At 41.6% G+C, this 19030-nt stretch overlaps 1 protein-coding gene across 1 annotated transcript in view; it reads left to right on the top strand.

The window, feature by feature from the left end:
• The window catches only part of LOC120021179 (protocadherin Fat 3-like), a 150975-nt gene that overhangs the window by 23111 nt on the left and 108834 nt on the right, over window positions 1-19030 (top strand). The window contains exons 3-11 of the mRNA XM_038964816.1: window positions 4836-4957; window positions 6059-6241; window positions 7584-7698; window positions 8074-8358; window positions 10797-11147; window positions 11642-11704; window positions 12160-12270; window positions 13123-13419; window positions 16103-16336. Coding sequence (XP_038820744.1) covers window positions 4836-4957; window positions 6059-6241; window positions 7584-7698; window positions 8074-8358; window positions 10797-11147; window positions 11642-11704; window positions 12160-12270; window positions 13123-13419; window positions 16103-16336 — 1761 coding nt within the window. The remainder of the gene's footprint in view (window positions 1-4835; window positions 4958-6058; window positions 6242-7583; window positions 7699-8073; window positions 8359-10796; window positions 11148-11641; window positions 11705-12159; window positions 12271-13122; window positions 13420-16102; window positions 16337-19030) is intronic.

Raw genomic sequence — 19030 nt, 5'->3', positions numbered from 1 at the left:
TATGTGTACAGCTTTCTGTGTGTGTGTTTATTTAAGTGTTTTTTAAGGCTTGTTAACTCTCTAGTATGTTTTCTTGTTTATATACGTGTTACAGGTTTTTTACGTCTCTGATGGTTGTGTGTTTATATAGTGTACAGGTTGTTACTCTCGTGGTGTGTGTTATATAGTGTACAGGTTGTTACTCTCTGATGTGTGTGTTGTGTTTATATAGTGTACAGGTTGTTACTCTCTGGTGTGTGTGTTATTATAGTGTACAGGTTTACTCTGATGGGGGTTTGTTTATATAGTGTACAGGTTGTTACTCTCTGATGGTGTGTGTTTATATAGTGTACAGGTTGTTAATCTCCTGAGTGGTGTGTGTTTATATAGTGTACAGGTTGTTACTCTCTGATGGTGTGTGTTTATATAGTGTACAGGTTGTTACTCTGATGGTTGTGTGTTTATATAGTGTACAGGTTGTACTCTCTGATGGTGTTGTTTATATAGTGTACAGGTTGTTACTCTCTGATGGTGCGTGTTTATATAGTGTACAGGTTGTTACTCTGATGGTGTGTGTTATATAGTGTACAGGTTGTGTACTCTGTGTGTGTGTGTTTATATAGTGTACAGGTGTTTACTCTCTGATGTGCGTGGTTTATTAGTGTACAGGTTGTTACTCTGATGGTGTGTGTTTTTATAGTGTAAGGTTGTTACTCTCTGATGGTGGGTGTTTATATAGTGTACAGGTTGTTACTCTCTGATGGTGGTGTTATATAGTGTACAGGTTGTTACTCTGATGGTGGTGTTTATATAGTGTACAGGTGTTATCTCTGTGTGGTGTGTGTTTATATAGTGTACAGGTTGTTACTCTCTGATGGTGTGTGTTTATATAGTGTACAGGTGTTACTCTCTGTATGTGTGTTTATATAGTGTACAGGTTGTTACTCTCTGATGGTGTGTGTTTTATATAGTGTACAGGTTGTTACTTCTCTGGTGGTGTGTGTTTATATAGTGTACAGGTTGTTACTCTCTGATGGTGTGTGTTTATATAGTGTACAGGTTGTTACTCTCTGGTGGTGTGTGTTTAATAGTGTACAGGTTTACTCTCGATGGTGTGTGTTTATATAGTGTACAGGTTGTTACTCTCTGATGGTGTGTGTTTATATAGTGTACAGGCTCTACTGATGGTGTGTGTTTATATGTGTGTAAGGTTGTTACTCTTGATGGTGTGTGTTTATATAGTGTACAGGTTGTTACTTCTGATGGTGTGTGTTATATAGTGTACAGGCTCTTACTCTGATGGTGGTGTTGTTATATAGTGTACAGGTTGTTACTCTCTAGTATGTGTGTTATATAGTGTACAGGTTGTTACTCTCTGATGGTGTGTGTTTATATAGTGTACAGGTTTGTTACCTCTGTGGTGTGTGTGTTTTATATAGTGTACAGGTTGTTACTCTCTGATGGTGTGTGTTTATATAGTTTACAGGCTCTTACTCTGATGGTGTGTGTTTATATAGTGTATAGGTTGTTACTCTCTGGTGGGGTGTGTTTTTATATAGTGTATAGGTTGTTACTCTCTGATGGTGTGTGTTTATATAGTGTACAGTGTTACTCTCTGATGGTGTGTGTTTATTAGGTCAGGTTGTTACTCTGATGGTGTGTGGTTATATAGTACAGGTTGTTACTCTCTAGTGATTGTGTTTATATAGTGTACAGGTTGTTACTCTCTGATGGTGTGTGTTTATATAGTGTACAGGTTGTTACTCTCTGATGGTGTGTGTTTATATAGTGTACAGGCTCTTACTCTGATGGTGTGTGTTATATAGAGTACAGGTGTTACTCTCTAGTGTGTGTGTTTATATAGTGTACAGGTTGTTACTCTCTGATGGTGTGTGTTTAATAGTGTACAGGTTGTTACTCTCTGATGGTGGTTGTATATAGTGTACAGGTTGTTACTCTCTGTGGTGTGTGTTTATATAGTGTACAGGTTGTTACTCTGATGGTGGTGTTTATATAGTGTACAGGTTGTTACTCTCTGGTGGTGTGTGTTTATATAGTGTACAGGTTGTACTCTCTGATGGTGTGTGTTATATAGTGTACAGGTTGTTACTCTCTGGTGTGTGTGTGTTTTATATAGTGTACAGGTGTTTACTCTCTGATGGTGTGTGTTTATATAGTGTACAGGCTTTCTTACTCTGATGGTGTGGTTTTATAGTGTACAGTTGCTACTCTCTGATGGTGTGTGTTATATAGTGTACAGGTTGTTACTCTCTGATGGTGCGTGTTTATATAGTGTACAGGTTGTACTCTCTGATGGTGTGTGTTTATATAGTGTATAGGTTGTTACTCTCTGATGGTGCGTGTTTATATAGTGTACAGGTTGTTACTCTCTGATGGTGTGTGTTTATATAGTGTATAGGTTGTTACTCTCTGGTGGTGTGTGTTTATATAGTGTACAGGTTGTTACTCTCTGATGGTGTGTGTTTATATAGTGTACAGGTTGTTACTCTCTGATGGTGTGTGTTTATATAGTGTACAGGTTGTTACTCTCTGATGGTGTGTGTTTATATAGTGTACAGGTTGTTACTCTCTGATGGTGTGTTTATATAGTGTACAGGTTGTTACTCTCTGATGGTGCGTGTTTATATAGTGTATAGGTTGTTACTCTCTGATGGTGCGTGTTTATATAGTGTACAGGCTCTTACACTGATGGTGTGTGTTTATATAGTGTATAGGTTGTTACTCTCTGGTGGTGTGTGTTTATATAGTGTATAGGTTGTTACTCTCTGATGGTGCGTGTTTATATAGTGTACAGGTTGTTACTCTCTGATGGTGCGTGTTTACATAGTGTACAGGTTGTTACTCTCTGATGGTGTGTGTTTATATAGTGTACAGGTTGTTACTCTCTGGTGTTGTGTGTTTATATAGTGTACAGGTTGTTACTCTCTGATGGTGTGTGTTTATATAGTGTACAGGTTGTTACTCTCTGATGGTGTGTGTTTATATAGTGTACAGGTTGTTACTCTCTGATGGTGTGTGTTTATATAGTGTACAGGCTCTTACTCTGATGGTGTGTGTTTATATAGTGTACAGGTTGTTACTCTCTGATGGTGCGTGTTTATATAGTGTACAGGTTGTTACTCTGATGGTGTGTGTTTATATAGTGTACAGGTTGTTACTCTGATGGTGTGTGTTTATATAGTGTATAGGTTGTTACTCTCTGATGGTGTGTGTTTATATAGTGTACAGGTTGTTACTCTCTAGTAATGTGTGTTTATATAGTGTACAGGCTCTTACTCTGATGGTGTGTGTTTATATAGTGTACAGGTTGTTACTCTCTGATGGTGCGTGTTTATATAGTGTACAGGTTGTTACTCTGATGGTGTGTGTTTATATAGTGTACAGGTTGTTACTCTCTGATGGTGCGTGTTTATATAGTGTACAGGTTGTTACTCTCTGATGGTGCGTGTTTATATAGTGTACAGGTTGTTACTCTGATGGTGTGTGTTTATATAGTGTACAGGTTGTTACTCTCTGGTGGTGTGTGTTTATATAGTGTACAGGTTGTTACTCTCCGATGGTGCGTGTTTATATAGTGTACAGGTTGTTACTCTGATGGTGTGTGTTTATATAGTGTATAGGTTGTTACTCTCTGATGGTGTGTGTTTATATAGTGTACAGGTTGTTACTCTCTGATGGTGCGTGTTTATATAGTGTACAGGTTGTTACTCTGATGGTGTGTGTTTATATAGTGTACAGGTTGTTACTCTCTGGTGGTGTGTGTTTATATAGTGTACAGGTTGTTACTCTCTGATGGTGTGTGTTTATATAGTGTACAGGTTGTTACTCTCTAGTAATGTGTGTTTATATAGTGTACAGGTTGTTACTCTCTGATGGTGTGTGTTTATATAGTGTACAGGTTGTTACTCTCTGGTGGTGTGTGTTTATATAGTGTACAGGTTGTTACTCTCTGATGGTGTGTGTTTATATAGTGTACAGGTTGTTACTCTCTGGTGGTGTGTGTTTATATAGTGTACAGGCTCTTACTCTGATGGTGTGTGTTTATATAGTGTACAGGTTGTTACTCTCTGATGGTGTGTGTTTATATAGTGTACAGGCTCTTACTCTGATGGTGTGTGTTTATATAGTGTACAGGTTGTTACTCTCTGATGGTGTGTGTTTATATAGTGTACAGGTTGTTACTCTCTGATGGTGTGTGTTTATATAGTGTACAGGCTCTTACTCTGATGGTGTGTGTTTATATAGTGTACAGGTTGTTACTCTCTAGTAATGTGTGTTTATATAGTGTACAGGTTGTTACTCTCTGATGGTGCGTGTTTATTTAGTGTACAGGTTGTTACTCTGGTGGTGTGTGTTTATATAGTGTACAGGTTGTTACTCTGATGGTGTGTGTTTATATAGTGTACAGGTTGTTACTCTCTGATGGTGTGTGTTTATATAGTGTACAGGTTGTTACTCTCTGATGGTGTGTGTTTATATAGTGTACAGGTTGTTACTCTCTGATGGTGTGTGTTTATATAGTGTACAGGTTGTTACTCTCTGATGGTGCGTGTTTATATAGTGTACAGGTTGTTACTCTGATGGTGTGTGTTTATATAGTGTACAGGTTGTTACTCTGATGGTGTGTGTTTATGTAGCGTACAGGTTGTTACTCTCTGATGGTGTGTGTTTATATAGTGTACAGGTTGTTACTCTCTAGTGGTGTGTGTTTATATAGTGTACAGGTTGTTACTCTCTGATGGTGTGTGTTTATATAGTGTACAGGTTGTTACTCTCTGATGGTGTGTGTTTATATAGTGTACAGGCTCTTACTCTGATGGTGTGTGTTTATTTAGCGTACAGGTTCTTACTCTCTGGTGGTGCGTGCATTGAGCATGGCTGGAGTGGAGACCAGTGCTACGGTCAGTGTCCAGGTGGGAGACCAGAACGACTGTCCACCTGTGTTCCAACAGCTCAGGTACATCAACATATTTTACTTTTGACCTGAAAGTAATGTGATTTTATAAACATTTGTAAAAGCAAAGGGGAGAGGGGGCAGCTTTGCCATATTCATTTACAAGTATTTAATAGGAAATTATGTGACAATGGATACTTTTGGATACTTTTTGAATGTTATCATGACCATTGGGACATGGATGGTAACCCTATATTGTGATGGTAACCCTCTATTGGGACATGGATGGTAACCCTCTATTGGGATGGTAACCCTCTATTGGGACATGGATGGTAACCCTCTATTGGGACATGGATGGTAACCCTCTATTGGGACATGGATGGTAACCCTCTATTGGGACATGGATGGTAACCCTCTATTGGGATGGTAACCCTCTATTGGGACATGGATGGTAACCCTCTATTGGGACATGGATGGTAACCCTCTATTGGGACATGGATGGTAACCCTCTATTGGGATGGTAACCCTCTATTGGGACATGGATGGTAACCCTCTATTGGGACATGGATGGTAACCCTCTATTGGGACATGGATGGTAACCCTCTATTGGGACATGGATGGTAACCCTCTATTGGGATGGTAACCCTCTATTGGGACATGGATGGTAACCCTCTATTGGGACATGGATGGTAACCCTCTATTGGGATGGTAACCCTCTATTGGGACATGGATGGTAACCCTCTATTGGGATGGTAACCCTCTATTGGGACATGGATGGTAACCCTCTATTGGGACATGGATGGTAACCCTCTATTGGGATGGTAACCCTCTATTGGGACATGGATGGTAACCCTCTATTGGGATGGTAACCCTCTATTGGGACATGGATGGTAACCCTCTATTGGGATGGTAACCCTCTATTGGGACAGGGATGGTAACCCTCTATTTTATATAGTATTTATTTGGGACAGGCTTCTCACTGTGTGTGTGTGTGTGTGTGTGTGTGTGTGTGTGTGTGTGTGTGTGTGTGTGTGTGTGTGTGTGTGTGCGTGTGCGCTTGTGTGTGTGTGTGTGTGTGTGTGTGTGTGTGTGTGTGTGTGTGTGTGTGTGTGTGTGTGTGTGTGTGTGTGCGTGTGCGCGTGTGTGTGTGTGTGTTAACTCCAGTTACATAGGTGTTATCAGCGAGGCTGCTCCGGTCAACAGTGTGGTCCTCGGGGAGGACGGTAACCCTCTGGTCGTACAGGCTACGGACCGTGACCGTAACCTGAACGCCCTGCTGGTGTTCAACATCATAGATGAGACCGCTAGATCCTTCTTCACCGTGGACTCTGGGACCGGGTCCATTAGGTGGGTTTGGTGCCTCTGTTCTAGTGTGTAAAATATGTTTTTCTTCACTACACCCCCCTGTATCATCCAGAGATCCATTCAGGGAATTTATGACCAATCTCTTTAGCGACTGGCTTCAATATATTTTTATGAATTTATGAATGAGTTTTAGGAATTAACCTCACTAGGGCGTGTGGACTAGCGTCCCACCTGGCCAACATCCAGTGAAATTGCAGAGCGCCAAATTTTCAAAAACAGAAATACTCATTCTTAAAAATGTAAAAGTGTTAAACATGGGTTTAAAGATTAACTTCTTGTTAATCCAACCACGATGTAAGATTTCAAAAAGGCTTTACGGCTAAAGCATACCATGCCATTATCTGAGAACAGCGCCACCAGACAAATCATTACAAACAGTTACCAGCCAAGTAGATGAGTTACACAAGTCAGAAATAGCAATAAAATTAATCACTTACCTTAGATGATCTTCATATGGTTGCACTCACAAGACTCCATGTTACACAATAAATGTTCGTTGTGTTCGATAATGTCCCTCTTTATGTCCAAAACCCTCAGTTTTGTTGGTGCGTTTTGTTCAGCAATCCATTGGAACAAACTACGGTCACAACAGACAGACGAAAAATCTAAAAAGTGCAATAAAAGTTCGTAGAAACATGTCAAACGATGTTTAAAATCAATCCTCAGGTTGTTTTTGTCATAAATAATCAATAATATTTCAACCGGACAAAAGCTTCGTCAATAGAAAAGGAGAAACAAGAAAGGCGTGCTCCCGATCACGCGCTGGACTCATGTCTGGAAATGCCCACTGTCCACTCATCGAAAGTGCTGTATCTCCATAATTTTTCAGAGTAAAAGCCTGAAACAATGCCTAAAGACTGGTCACATGTAGAGGAAGACATGGAGGTCGTGAACTGGGTCCTAAGTCTTTGTATGGTGGATAGGCTTTCAATATAATAGTACTTCCTGGATGGATTTTCCTCTGGTTTTCGCCTGCCATATCAGTTCTGTTATACTCACAGACATTATTTTAACCGTTTTGGAAACTTTAGAGTGTTTTCTATCCAAATCTACCAATTATATGCATATCCTAGCTTCTGGGCCTGAGTAGCAGGCATGTTTACTTTGGGCATGCTTTTCACCCAAAATTCCGAATGCTGCCCCCTACCCTAGTGAAGTTAAATTAAACACTTTTTTTTTTTGTACTTTATTTTTTTTGTGTGTCTGTGTCTGTTTATGTCTGTGTCTGCGTTGGTGTGTGCTTAATATTAGTAGTGGATGTATTACATTGTAAAGAGGTCTGACGGACTACTTCTCATATGTTCATATCCTGATTCTAATGTAGAACCATCTCTACTCTGGACTACGAGACGTTCTCTGCCTTCTCCTTCCGGGTCCATGTGAGGGACAGTGGGAGACCCCAGAGAACAGCAGACAACCCAGCTCAGGTCCATATCAAGGTGATACATCTATACACTGATTCTTCTTCTTCTTTTCACCTTCACTTTACATCCTTTATGTATCTCCAACCGTAACTAAGTTACCTTAAAGCTACAGTCTGAGATTCGAAAAACAACAATCAATCGGTACATATATATCAAAGATTTGAAATTACCGTTGAACATATTCCCAGATCCCAGACTGTAGCTTTCGAAGGCTGCTTCAAAAACCTTACATTTTTATTTATTTATTTATGAATACTATAATACGTAAAAAATACATGTAAAGGACCTTGAACTGTAATTATATGTCATGTTAAATATCCTTTAAATAATGTTTAGTGTAATTGTCAAAGGTCATTTAAATGCTGTTTATTTTTCCCTGTCCTCCACCAGGTGGTGAACATCAACGACTCCCCTCCTAAGTTCTCCCAAGACTCCTATGAGACGGTCCTCCTCCTCCCCACCTACCCCGGGGTCGAGGCCCTGAGGGTCACGGCCTTTGACCCGGACCTGACGCCTGACCCCGCCGTGACCCCTGCTGACCTCTCTGTGACCTCTGCCCTGGTGTACACCCTGGCTGACCGGAACCTCGAACACTTCTCCATGGAACGTTCCACTGGCGTTCTCACCGTCAAGAACCGCAACCTCTCCAAGGACCGTTACCGCTTCAACGTCAAGGTCATTATGTTACTATCTTTATTCAACATCTAGGTGATCAATAACCTGTTACTATCTTTATTCAACATCTAGGTGATCAATAACCTGATTTATCTCTTCAAAGTAAGAGGTGATCAATAACCTGTTACTATCTTTATTCAACATCTAGGTGATCAATAACCTGATTTATCTCTTCAAAGTAAGAGGTGATCAATAACCTGTTACTATCTTTATTCAACATCTAGGTGATCAATAACCTGTTACTATCTTTATTCAACATCTAGGTGATCAATAACCTGTTACTATCTTTATTCAACATCTAGGTGATCAATAACCTGATTTATCTCTTCAAAGTAAGAGGTGATCAATAACCTGTTACTATCTTTATTCAACATCTAGGTGATCAATAACCTGATTTATCTCTTCAAAGTAAGAGGTGATCAATAACCTGTTACTATCTTTATTCAACATCTAGGTAATCAATAACCTGTTACTATCTTTATTCAACATCTAGGTGATCAATAACCTGTTACTATCTTTATTCAACATCTAGGTGATCAATAACCTGTTACTATCTTTATTCAACATCTAGGTGATCAATAACCTGATTTATCTCTTCAAAGTAAGAGGTGATCAATAACCTGTTATTATCTTTATTCAACATCTAGGTAATCAATAACCTGTTACTATCTTTATTCAACATCTAGGTGATCAATAACCTGTTACTATCTTTATTCAACATCTAGGTGATCAATAACTTGCTACTATCTTTATTCAACATCTAGGTGATCAATAACCTGTTACTATCTTTATTCAACATCTAGGTGATCAATAACCTGTTACTATCTTTATTCAACATCTAGGTGATCAATAACCTGATACCAGCTTTATTCAACATCTAGGTGATCAATAACCTGTTACTATCTTTATTCAACATCTAGGTGATCAATAACCTGTTACTATCTTTATTCAACATCTAGGTGATCAATAACCTGTTACTATCTTTATTTAACATCTAGGTGATCAATAACCTGATACTATCTTTATTCAACATCTAGGTGATCAATAACCTGTTACTATCTTTATTTAACATCTAGGTGATCAATAACCTGATTTATCTCTTCAAAGTAAGAGGTAATCAATAGTGGTCCAGTGTCTAAGATGCTGCTGTTTCCTGGTCTAAACTTTTTGAACGTATTCCTTGATTCAACCAATCAGATGTTGTCCAGGCCACGCAACTTGCAAAGTGTAGCATACAATTTGTGCAAAGCGCTGTAAAAAACCTTCCAAACAGCTGTAAAATACCCTCTTAACTGCTGTAAAATACCCTCTTAACTGCTGTAAATTACCCTCCAAACAGCTGTAAAATACCCTCTTCTGTAAAATACCCTCCAAACAGCTGTAAAATACCCTCCAAACAGCTGTAAAATACCCTCCAAACAGCTGTAAAATACCCTCCAAACAGCTGTAAAATACCCTCCAAAGTGCTGTAAAATACCTTCCAAACAGCTGTAAAATACCCTCCAAACAGCTGTAAAATACCGTCCAAACAGCTGTAAAATACCCTCCAAACAGCTGTAAAATACCCTCCAAACAGCTGTAAAATACCCTCCAAAGCGCTGTAAAATACCCTCCAAACAGCTGTAAAATAACCTCTTAACTTCTGTAAAATACCCTCCAAACAGCTGTAAAATAACCTCTTAACTGCTGTAAAATACCCTCTAACCAGCTGTAAAATACCCTCTTAACTGCTGTAAAATACCCTCTTAACTGCTGTAAAATACCCTCCAAACAGCTGTAAAATACCCTCTAACCAGCTGTAAAATACCCTCTAACCAGCTGTAAAATACCCTCTTAACTGCTGTAAAATACCCTCCAAACAGCTGTAAAATACCCTCTAACCAGCTGTAAAATACCCTCTTAACTGCTGTAAAATACCCTCTTAACTACTGTAAAATACCCTCCAAACAGCTGTAAAATACCCTCCAACCAGCTGTAAAATACCCTCCAAACAGCTGTAAAATACCCTCTAACCAGCTGTAAAATACCCTCTTAACTTCTTTAAAATACCCTCTAACCAGCTGTAAAATACCCTCTTAACTGCTGTAAAATACCCTCTTAACTGCTGTAAAATACCCTCCAACCAGCTGTAAAATACCTTCCAACCAGCTGTAAAATACCTTCCAACCAGCTGTAAAATACCCTCTAACCAGCTGTAAAATACCCTCTTAACTTCTTTAAAATACCCTCTAACCAGCTGTAAAATACCCTCTTAACTGCTGTAAAATACCCTCTTAACTGCTGTAAAATACCCTCCAACCAGCTATAAAATACCCTCTAACCAGCTGTAAAATACCCTCTAACCAGCTGTAAAATACCCTCTAACCAGCTGTAAAATACCCTCTAACCAGCTGTAAATCTTGTTATATGAAACACTAAAGCTATCGACCTATCCCCAGGTGTGGGATGGTCGTTTCTCCAGCACAGTGTTAGTAACCATCCTGGTCCGTGAAGCGATGGACAGCGGCCTCCTCTTCTCCCTCCCCGTCTACTCGTCCTCCGTCGCCGAGAACGATGGCAACATTTCCATAGTGACCGTGGTGAACGCAGTGGGACACCGGCTTAACGAGCAGCTGAAGTACACGCTGCTGAATGCCGGCGGTCGCTTCACGGTGCGCCCCACTTCCGGGGTGGTCCTGACCATGGGAATACCGTTTGACCGCGAGGAGCAGGACAGCTATGAACTGGTGGTCGAAGCCAGCAGAGTCTACGACCGACTGAGGGTTGCTAGAGTTACTGTCAAGGTTCAGGTGGGTGTTTGAGAGAGAGGGAAATATTTAGTTATTTTTAGAGACAGAGACAGAGAGTGAGAGAGGACGAGTGAGGGATAAAGAGTGAGAGAGAAAGAGAGAGACAGCGTGAAAGAGAGACAGAGACAGAGAGTGAGAGACAGTGAGCTCGAGACAGACAGAGAGTGAGAGAGCGTGAGAGAGAGACAGAGAGTGAGAGAGAGACAGAGAGTGAGAGAGAGTGAGAGAGACAGAGTGAGAGAGAGACTGAGTGAGAGAGGGACAGAGAGTGAGAGAGAGTGAGAGAGACAGAGTGAGAGATAGAGAGTGAGAGAGACAGAGAGTGAGAGAGACAGAGAGTGAGAGAGAGTGAGAGAGACAGAGTGGGAGAGAGACAGAGAGACAGAGAGTGAGAGAGAGAGAGAGAGAGAGAGAGAGAGAGAGAGAGAGATACATTAGATATACATTATTATTATTATTAGAGACCAACAGTTGGAGTTTGTCTCCCCCTAAAGGTGGAGGATGTGAATGACAATGCTCCGGAGTTTGTTGACTTGCCGTACTACGCTGCTGTCCAGGTAGGTGTGTGGACCAGGCACCGTGGTGTACAGGGTCTCAGCTGTGTGTGTGTGTGTGTGTGTGTGTGTGTGTGTGTGTGTGTGTGTCTGTTGACTAGGTGGAGTCAGACCCAGGCTTCGTGGTGTACAGGGTCTCAGTGTGTGTGTGTGTGTGTGTGTGTGTGTGTGTGTGTGTGTGTGTGTGTGTGTGTGTGTGTGTGTGTGTGTGTGTGTGTGTGTGTGTGTGTGTGTGTGTGTGTGTCTATTGACCAGGTTAAGTACGACCCAGGCTCCGTGGTGTACAGGGTCTCAGCAGTGTGTGTGTGTGTGTGTGTGTGTGTGTGTGTGTGTGTGTGTGTGTGTGTGTGTGTGTGTGTGTGTGTGTGTGTGTGTGTGTGTGTATGTGTGTGTGTGTGTGTGTGTGTGTGTGTGTGTGTGTGTGTGTGTGTGTGTGTGTGTGTGTGTGTGTTGACCAGGTGGAGTCAGACCCAGGCTCCGTGGTGTACAGGGTCTCAGCATCAGACAGAGACTCTGGGCTCAACGGTGATGTCGTTTACACACTGAAAGAGGAGCATCGGAACTTCCAGGTGGAGAAACCTTTATATGTATATTTATCGCTGTTAGCGATGGGCATTTTTGAAAGAATATCTGTGTTTGAGTACTTTCAATATCTATGTTCGAGTAAATTATTTTTGTTTACTTGAGTGCTGAAGTAGTAGCAAGTTTACGATTGTTCCAAATTGCTAGTTGGTCTGATACACATCTGCAAATGAGTCTGGATTTTCACTGGATTTGACATACCCCAAACAATAGACACTGGTTAATGTCTAGTACTTGTATTTGATTATTAGTAATAGAATACAAACTTTGAATTATGTTCTCGAGTACTCATACCCACCCATAGTTCCTGCTAGTATACAGTACCAGTCAAAAGTTTAGACACACCTACTCATTCAAAGGTTTTTTGTTTATTTTTTACTATTTTCTACATTGTAGAATAATATTGAGGACATCAAAACTATGAAATAACACATATGGAATCATGTAGTAACCAGAAAAAGTGTTAAACAAATCAAAATATATTTTAGATTTTAGATTCTTCAAAGTGAGCCATCCTTTGCCTTGATGACAGCTTTGCACACTCTTGGCATTCTCTCTCAACCAGCTTCACCTGGAATGCTTTTCCAACAGTCTTGAAGGAGTTCCCACATATGCTGAGCACTTGTTGGCTCAAATATAACAAATGTTTGGTTACTACATGATTCCACATGTGTTATTTCATAGTTTTGGTGTCTTCACTATTATTCTACAATGTAAAACCCAAACTTTTGACTGGTACTGTATGTATTTTAGACAGGAGGACACTGTGTGAGATCAGCCACAGATTTATGACAACTTTCTCTGTAAAGAGAAAATTAAGTTTCTCTTCTCCTCTCCAGGTGGACCCTCTAAGAGGTGAACTGATCCTCAAGCGTTCCCTCGAAGCCGACCTGTCCAACGCTGAATACAAACTCACCATCGTAGCTCAAGATGGTGGCTCCCCTTCCCTGTCCAGTGAGGTGGAGCTACCTGTCACTATCATGAACAAGGCCATGCCGGTGTTTGACAAGCCTTTCTATGGCATCACAGTGAGGGAGGATGTCCCCGTGTCCACCCCGGTCCTGTATATCAACGCTACCAGCCCCCAGGGACAGAGTGTTATATACACTGTCATGGAGGGAGACCCTTCACTACAGGTTACAGTTATACACACACACACACACACACACACACACACACACACACACACACACACACACACACACACACACACACACACACACACACACACACACACACACACACACACAGTTATATAGCACTATACTTGTGAGGACCATTTTAACAATTGATTCACACTAAATATCCTATTTTCTCTAACACCTAACCCCTAACTCCTAAACCTAACCCCCAACTCCTAAACCTAACTCCTAAACCTAAACCTAACTCCTAAACCTAACCTTAACCTAACTCCTAACCCTAACCCCTAACCCCTAACTCCTAACCCCTAACTCCTAACCCCTAACCCCTAACTCCTAACTCCTAATCCTAACTCCTAACTCCTAATCCTAACTCCTAATCCTAACTCCTAATCCTAACTCCTAATCCTAACCCCCAACTCCTAAACCTAACTCCTAAACCTAACTCCTAACCTAAACCTAACTCCTAACCCTAACCCCTAACTCCTAACCCCTAACTCCTAAACCTAACTCCTAATCCCAACCCCTAACCTTAACCCTTAACCCCTGAGCCTAAAGTGGCCTTTTTAAAAGTGAAGACCGGCCAAAATCTCCTCAGAGGGATTAAGGGGAAATCGTAGTACAAGTGCACACACGTACAATAAAATAAATCAAATCACATTTTATGTGTCACATGTGCCAAATACAACAGGTGTAGACCTTACAGTGAAATGGTTACTTACAAGCCCTGAACCAACAATGTATAATAGAGTTTAGAACGTATTTACTAAAATAAGAAAAAATAAGAAAAATAGGAAAAATAAGAAATAATTCAGGAGCAACAATGAAATTACAGTAACGAGACTATATACAGGGGGTACTGGTACAGAGTCAATGTGGAGGCTATATACAGGGGGTACTGGTACAGAGTCAATGTGGAGGCTATATACAGAGAGTACAGTACAGAGTCAATGTGGAGGCTATATACAGGGGGTACTGGTACAGAGTCAATGTGGAGGTTATATACAGGGGGTACTGGTACAGAGTCAATGTGGAGGCTATATACAGGGGGTACTGGTACAGAGTCAATGTGGAGGCTATATACAGGGTGTTACGGTACAGAGTCAATGTGGAGGCTATATACAGGGTGTTACGGTACAGAGTCAATGTGGAGGCTATATACAGGGTGTTACGGTACAGAGTCAATGTGGAGGCTATATACAGGGTGTTACGGTACAGAGTCAATGTGGAGGCTATATACAGGGTGTTACGGTACAGAGTCAATGTGGAGGCTATATACAGGGTGTTACGGTACAGAGTCAATGTGGAGGCTATATACAGGGGGTACCGGTACAGAGTCAATGTGGAGGCTATATACAGGGGGTACCGGTACAGAGTCAATGTGGAGGCTATATACCGGGTGTTACGGTACAGAGTCAATGTGGAGGCTATATACAGCGGGTACAGGTACCGAGTCAATGTGGAGGCTATATACAGGGGTTCCTTTTGTCCAGGTGGGAAAGGGCAGTGTGGAGTGTAATGGGAGATTGCATCATCTGTGGATCTGTTGGGGCGGTATGCAAATTGTTGTGGGTCTAGGGTTTCTGGGATAATGGTGTTGATGGTGTTGATGTGAGCCATGACCAGCCTTTCAAAGCACTTCATGGCTACAGACGTGAGTGCCACGGGTCGGTAGTCATTTAGGCAGGTTACCTTGGTGTTCTTGGGCACAGGGACTATGGTGGTCTGCTTGAAACATGTTGGTATTACAGACTCGGTCAGGGACAACTTGAAAATGTCAGTGAAGACACTTGCCAGTTGGTCAGCGCATGCTCTGAGTACACGTTCTGGTAATCCGTATACCATACAATACCATACAATACAATACCATACCATACCATACCATACCATACCATACCATACCATACAATACCATACCATACCATACCATACCATACCATACAATACCATACCATACAATACCATACCATACAACACCAATACAATACAATACAATACAATGCTTACTTGAATATTGACAACAGAACCCAAACCATTTATATACGTGAATACACCCAAAGCCATGAAATGACAAACTTGATAAGACGGACAGATGAAGGGGCCTAGACAGACCGATGAAGGGGCTAAGACAGACAGAGGCAGGGGCTAAGACGGACAGAGGCAGGGGCTAAGACGGACAGAGGCAGGGGCTAAGACGGACAGAGGCAGGGGCTAAGACGGACAGAGGCAGGGGCTAAGACGGACAGGTGAAGGGGCTAAGACGGACCGAGGCAGGGGCTAAGAAGGACAGAGGCAGGGGCTAAGACGGACAGAGGCAGGGGCTAAGACGGACAGAGGCAGGGGCTAAGACGGACAGAGGCAGGGGCTAAGACGGACAGAGGCAGGGGCTAAGACGGACAGGTGAAGGGGCTAAGACGGACCGAGGCAGGGGCTAAGAAGGACAGAGGCAGGGGCTAAGACGGACAGAGGCAGGGGCTAAGAAGGACAGAGGCAGGGGCTAAGAAGGACAGGTGAAGGGGCCAAGACAGACCGATGAAGGGGTACACCCTTCTGTAAGTTAGGGTTAAAAGTGTCTGCAAAATGGCATGAATCATTGCTCCTTCTTGGTCAGGTGGGTTTTGTAAAACTAAATGTATTCTTACCTGGTTCAATAAACACATGATTATTAATCTGATTCCAGTTTGACATGGGCTTTGATACTGGTGCGATCCGGGTCAGCTACCCGTTAGACTACGAGACCACACCATACTACCGATTAACGGTGAAGGCTACGGACACGCAGACTGGTGCGAGGTCGGAGGTCGATGTGGACATCGCCGTGTTGGACGTTAATGACAACCCTCCGCTTTTCCAGAACGTCTCATATTCCACCACGCTGCCCGAGAACTCCATGATCGGCACTCCGGTATTACAGGTAGGTGTCTGTCTGTCTGTCTGTCTGTCTGTCTGTCTGTCTGTCTGTCTGTCTGTCTGTCTGTCTGTCTGTCTGTCTGTCTGTCTGTCTGTCTGTCTGTCTGTCTGTCTGTCTGTCTGTCTGTCTGGGTACCAGAAGTCCTCACAAGGATAGTAAAACAAGAACATTTTGGATATTTTAGGCTTAGGTATAGTTTTAGGGAAAATTGGATTTTAGTAGAAACTTTTATCCAGAGAGACTTACAGTAGTGAGTCATTTAGCAGACTCTTATCCAGAGAGACTTATAGTAGTGAGTCATTTAGCAGACACTCTTGTCCAGAGAGACTTACAGTAGTGAGTAATTTAGCAGACACTCTTGTCCAGAGAGACTTACAGTAGTGAGTCATTTAGCAGACACTCTTATCCAGAGAGACTTAAAGTAGTGAGTCATTTAGCAGACACTCTTGTCCAGAGAGACTTACAGTAGTGAGTCATTTAGCAGACACTCTTATCCAGAGAGACTTAAAGTAGGGAGTCATTTAGCAGACACTCTTGTCCAGAGAGACTTACAGTAGTGAGTCATTTAGCAGACACTCTTATCCAGAGAGACTTAAAGTAGGGAGTCATTTAGCAGACACTCTTGTCCAGAGAGACTTACAGTAGTGAGTAATTTAGCAGACACTCTTATCCAGAGAGACTTAAAGTAGGGAGTCATTTAGCAACTGAGCCTCACAGGACATTGGATGGTCATTAATGATTTGGTCCTCACTAGGATAGCAATACAAAACTGTGTGTGGGGGGGTGGGTGGGTGTGCCTTATGTTTTGGTGGGGGCCACCTAGTGGTGAAATTAAGAATCTGTTTGTTCTCAATTCCATCAAAAAGTCTCAGAAATCCTCTCTTTGTAGGTCCTGTGTCAAGGTCCTCACTAGTATAGTGTGTGTGTGTGTGTGTGTGTGTGTGTGTGTGTGTGTGTGTGTGTGTGTGTGTGTGTGTGTGTGTGTGTGTGTGTGTGTGTGTGTGTGTGTGTGTGTGTGTGTGTGTGTGTGTGTGTGTGTGTGTGTGTGTGTGTGTGTGTGTGTGTGTGTGTGTGTATACAGTGCCTTCAGAAAGTATTCACACCCACATTTTGTTGTCTTACAGCTAAAATTTTAAAATGGATTAAATTTAGATGTCTTTGACCTACACACAATACCTCACAATGTGAAAGTGGAATTATGTTTTTAGAACTTTGTACAAATTAATAAAAAATTGAAACGCTGAAATGTCTTGACTCAATAAGTTTACAACCCCTTTCTTATGGCAAGTTCAGGAGCAAAAATGTGCTTAACATTTCACATAATAAGTTGCATGTACTATGTAATACTAGAGTTTAACATAGTTTCTGAACGACTACCTCATCTCTGTACGCCACACATACAATTATCTATAATGTCCCTCAGTCGAGCAGTGAATTTCAAACACAGATTCAACCACAGAGACCAGGATTGTTCTCCAATGTTCCCCAATGTTCTCCAATGTTCTCCAATGTTCTCCAATGTCTCGCAAAGAAAGGGCACCTTTTGGTAAAAAAAAAGAAGCAGATTTTGAATATCCCGTTGAGCAAGTTATTAATTACACTTTGGATGGTGTATCAATACACCCAGTCACTACAAACATACAGGCGTCCTTCCTAACTCAGTTGCCGGAGAGGAAGGAAACCGCTCAGGGATTTCACCATGAGTCTAATGGGGACTTTAAAACAGTAAAATAGAAATTACTTTGACAGGAGAAAACTGAGGATGGTTCAACAACATTGTAGTTATTCCATAATATTAACCTAAATAACAGAGTGAAAAGAAGGAAGCCTGTCCAGAAAACAATGCATCCTGTTTGCAACACAGCACTAAAGTAATACTGTATTGTCCTAAATACAAAGTGTTATCTTTGTGGCAAATCCAATACATTACTGAGTACCACGCTCCATATTTTCACGCATAGTGGTGGCTGCATCATGTTATGGGTATGCTTGTAATCATTAAGAAATTGGGAGTTTTTCAGGATAAAAAAAGAGGAAAAATCCTAGAGGAAAAACAGGTTCAGACTGCTTTCCACCAGACGCTGGGAAAAATGACGTATTCACCTGATTTATTAAATATTAATAGTTAACAATTATATACTTAACAAATAGTAAGACATTTCTGTTCTATTAATGCTGGGTTTCTGTAAAGACATGGTATCCACTCTAGCTCCCTGCAGCTAGTCTGGGTGTCTGGTCAAGGACATGGTTTCCACTCTAGCTCCCTGCAGCTAGTCTGGGTGTCTGTAAAGACATGGTTTCCACTCTAGTTCCCTGCAGCTAGTCTGGGTGTCTGGTCAAGGATATGGTTTCCACTCTAGCTCCCTGCAGCTAGTCTGTGTTTCTGTAAAGACATGGTTTCCACTCTTAATCCCTGCAGCTAGTCTGTGTTTCTGTAAAGACATGGTATCCACTCTAGCTCCCTGCAGCTAGTCTGTGTTTCTGTAAAGACATGGTTTCCACTCTTAATCCCTGCAGCCAGTCTGGGTGTCTATAAAGACATGGTATCCACTCTAGCTCCCTGCAGCTAGTCTGGGTGTCTGTAAAGACATGGTTTCCACTCTAGCTCCCTGCAGCTAGTCTGGGTGTCTGTAAAGACATGGTTTCCACTCTAGCTTCCTGCAGCTAGTCTGGGTTTCTGTAAAGACATGGTTTCCA

Source organism: Salvelinus namaycush, chromosome 26 (genome assembly GCF_016432855.1).
Source record: "Salvelinus namaycush isolate Seneca chromosome 26, SaNama_1.0, whole genome shotgun sequence".
In the NCBI taxonomy this organism is placed as follows: Eukaryota; Metazoa; Chordata; class Actinopteri; order Salmoniformes; family Salmonidae; genus Salvelinus; species Salvelinus namaycush.
This window is presented reverse-complemented; position numbering and strand designations above follow the sequence as displayed.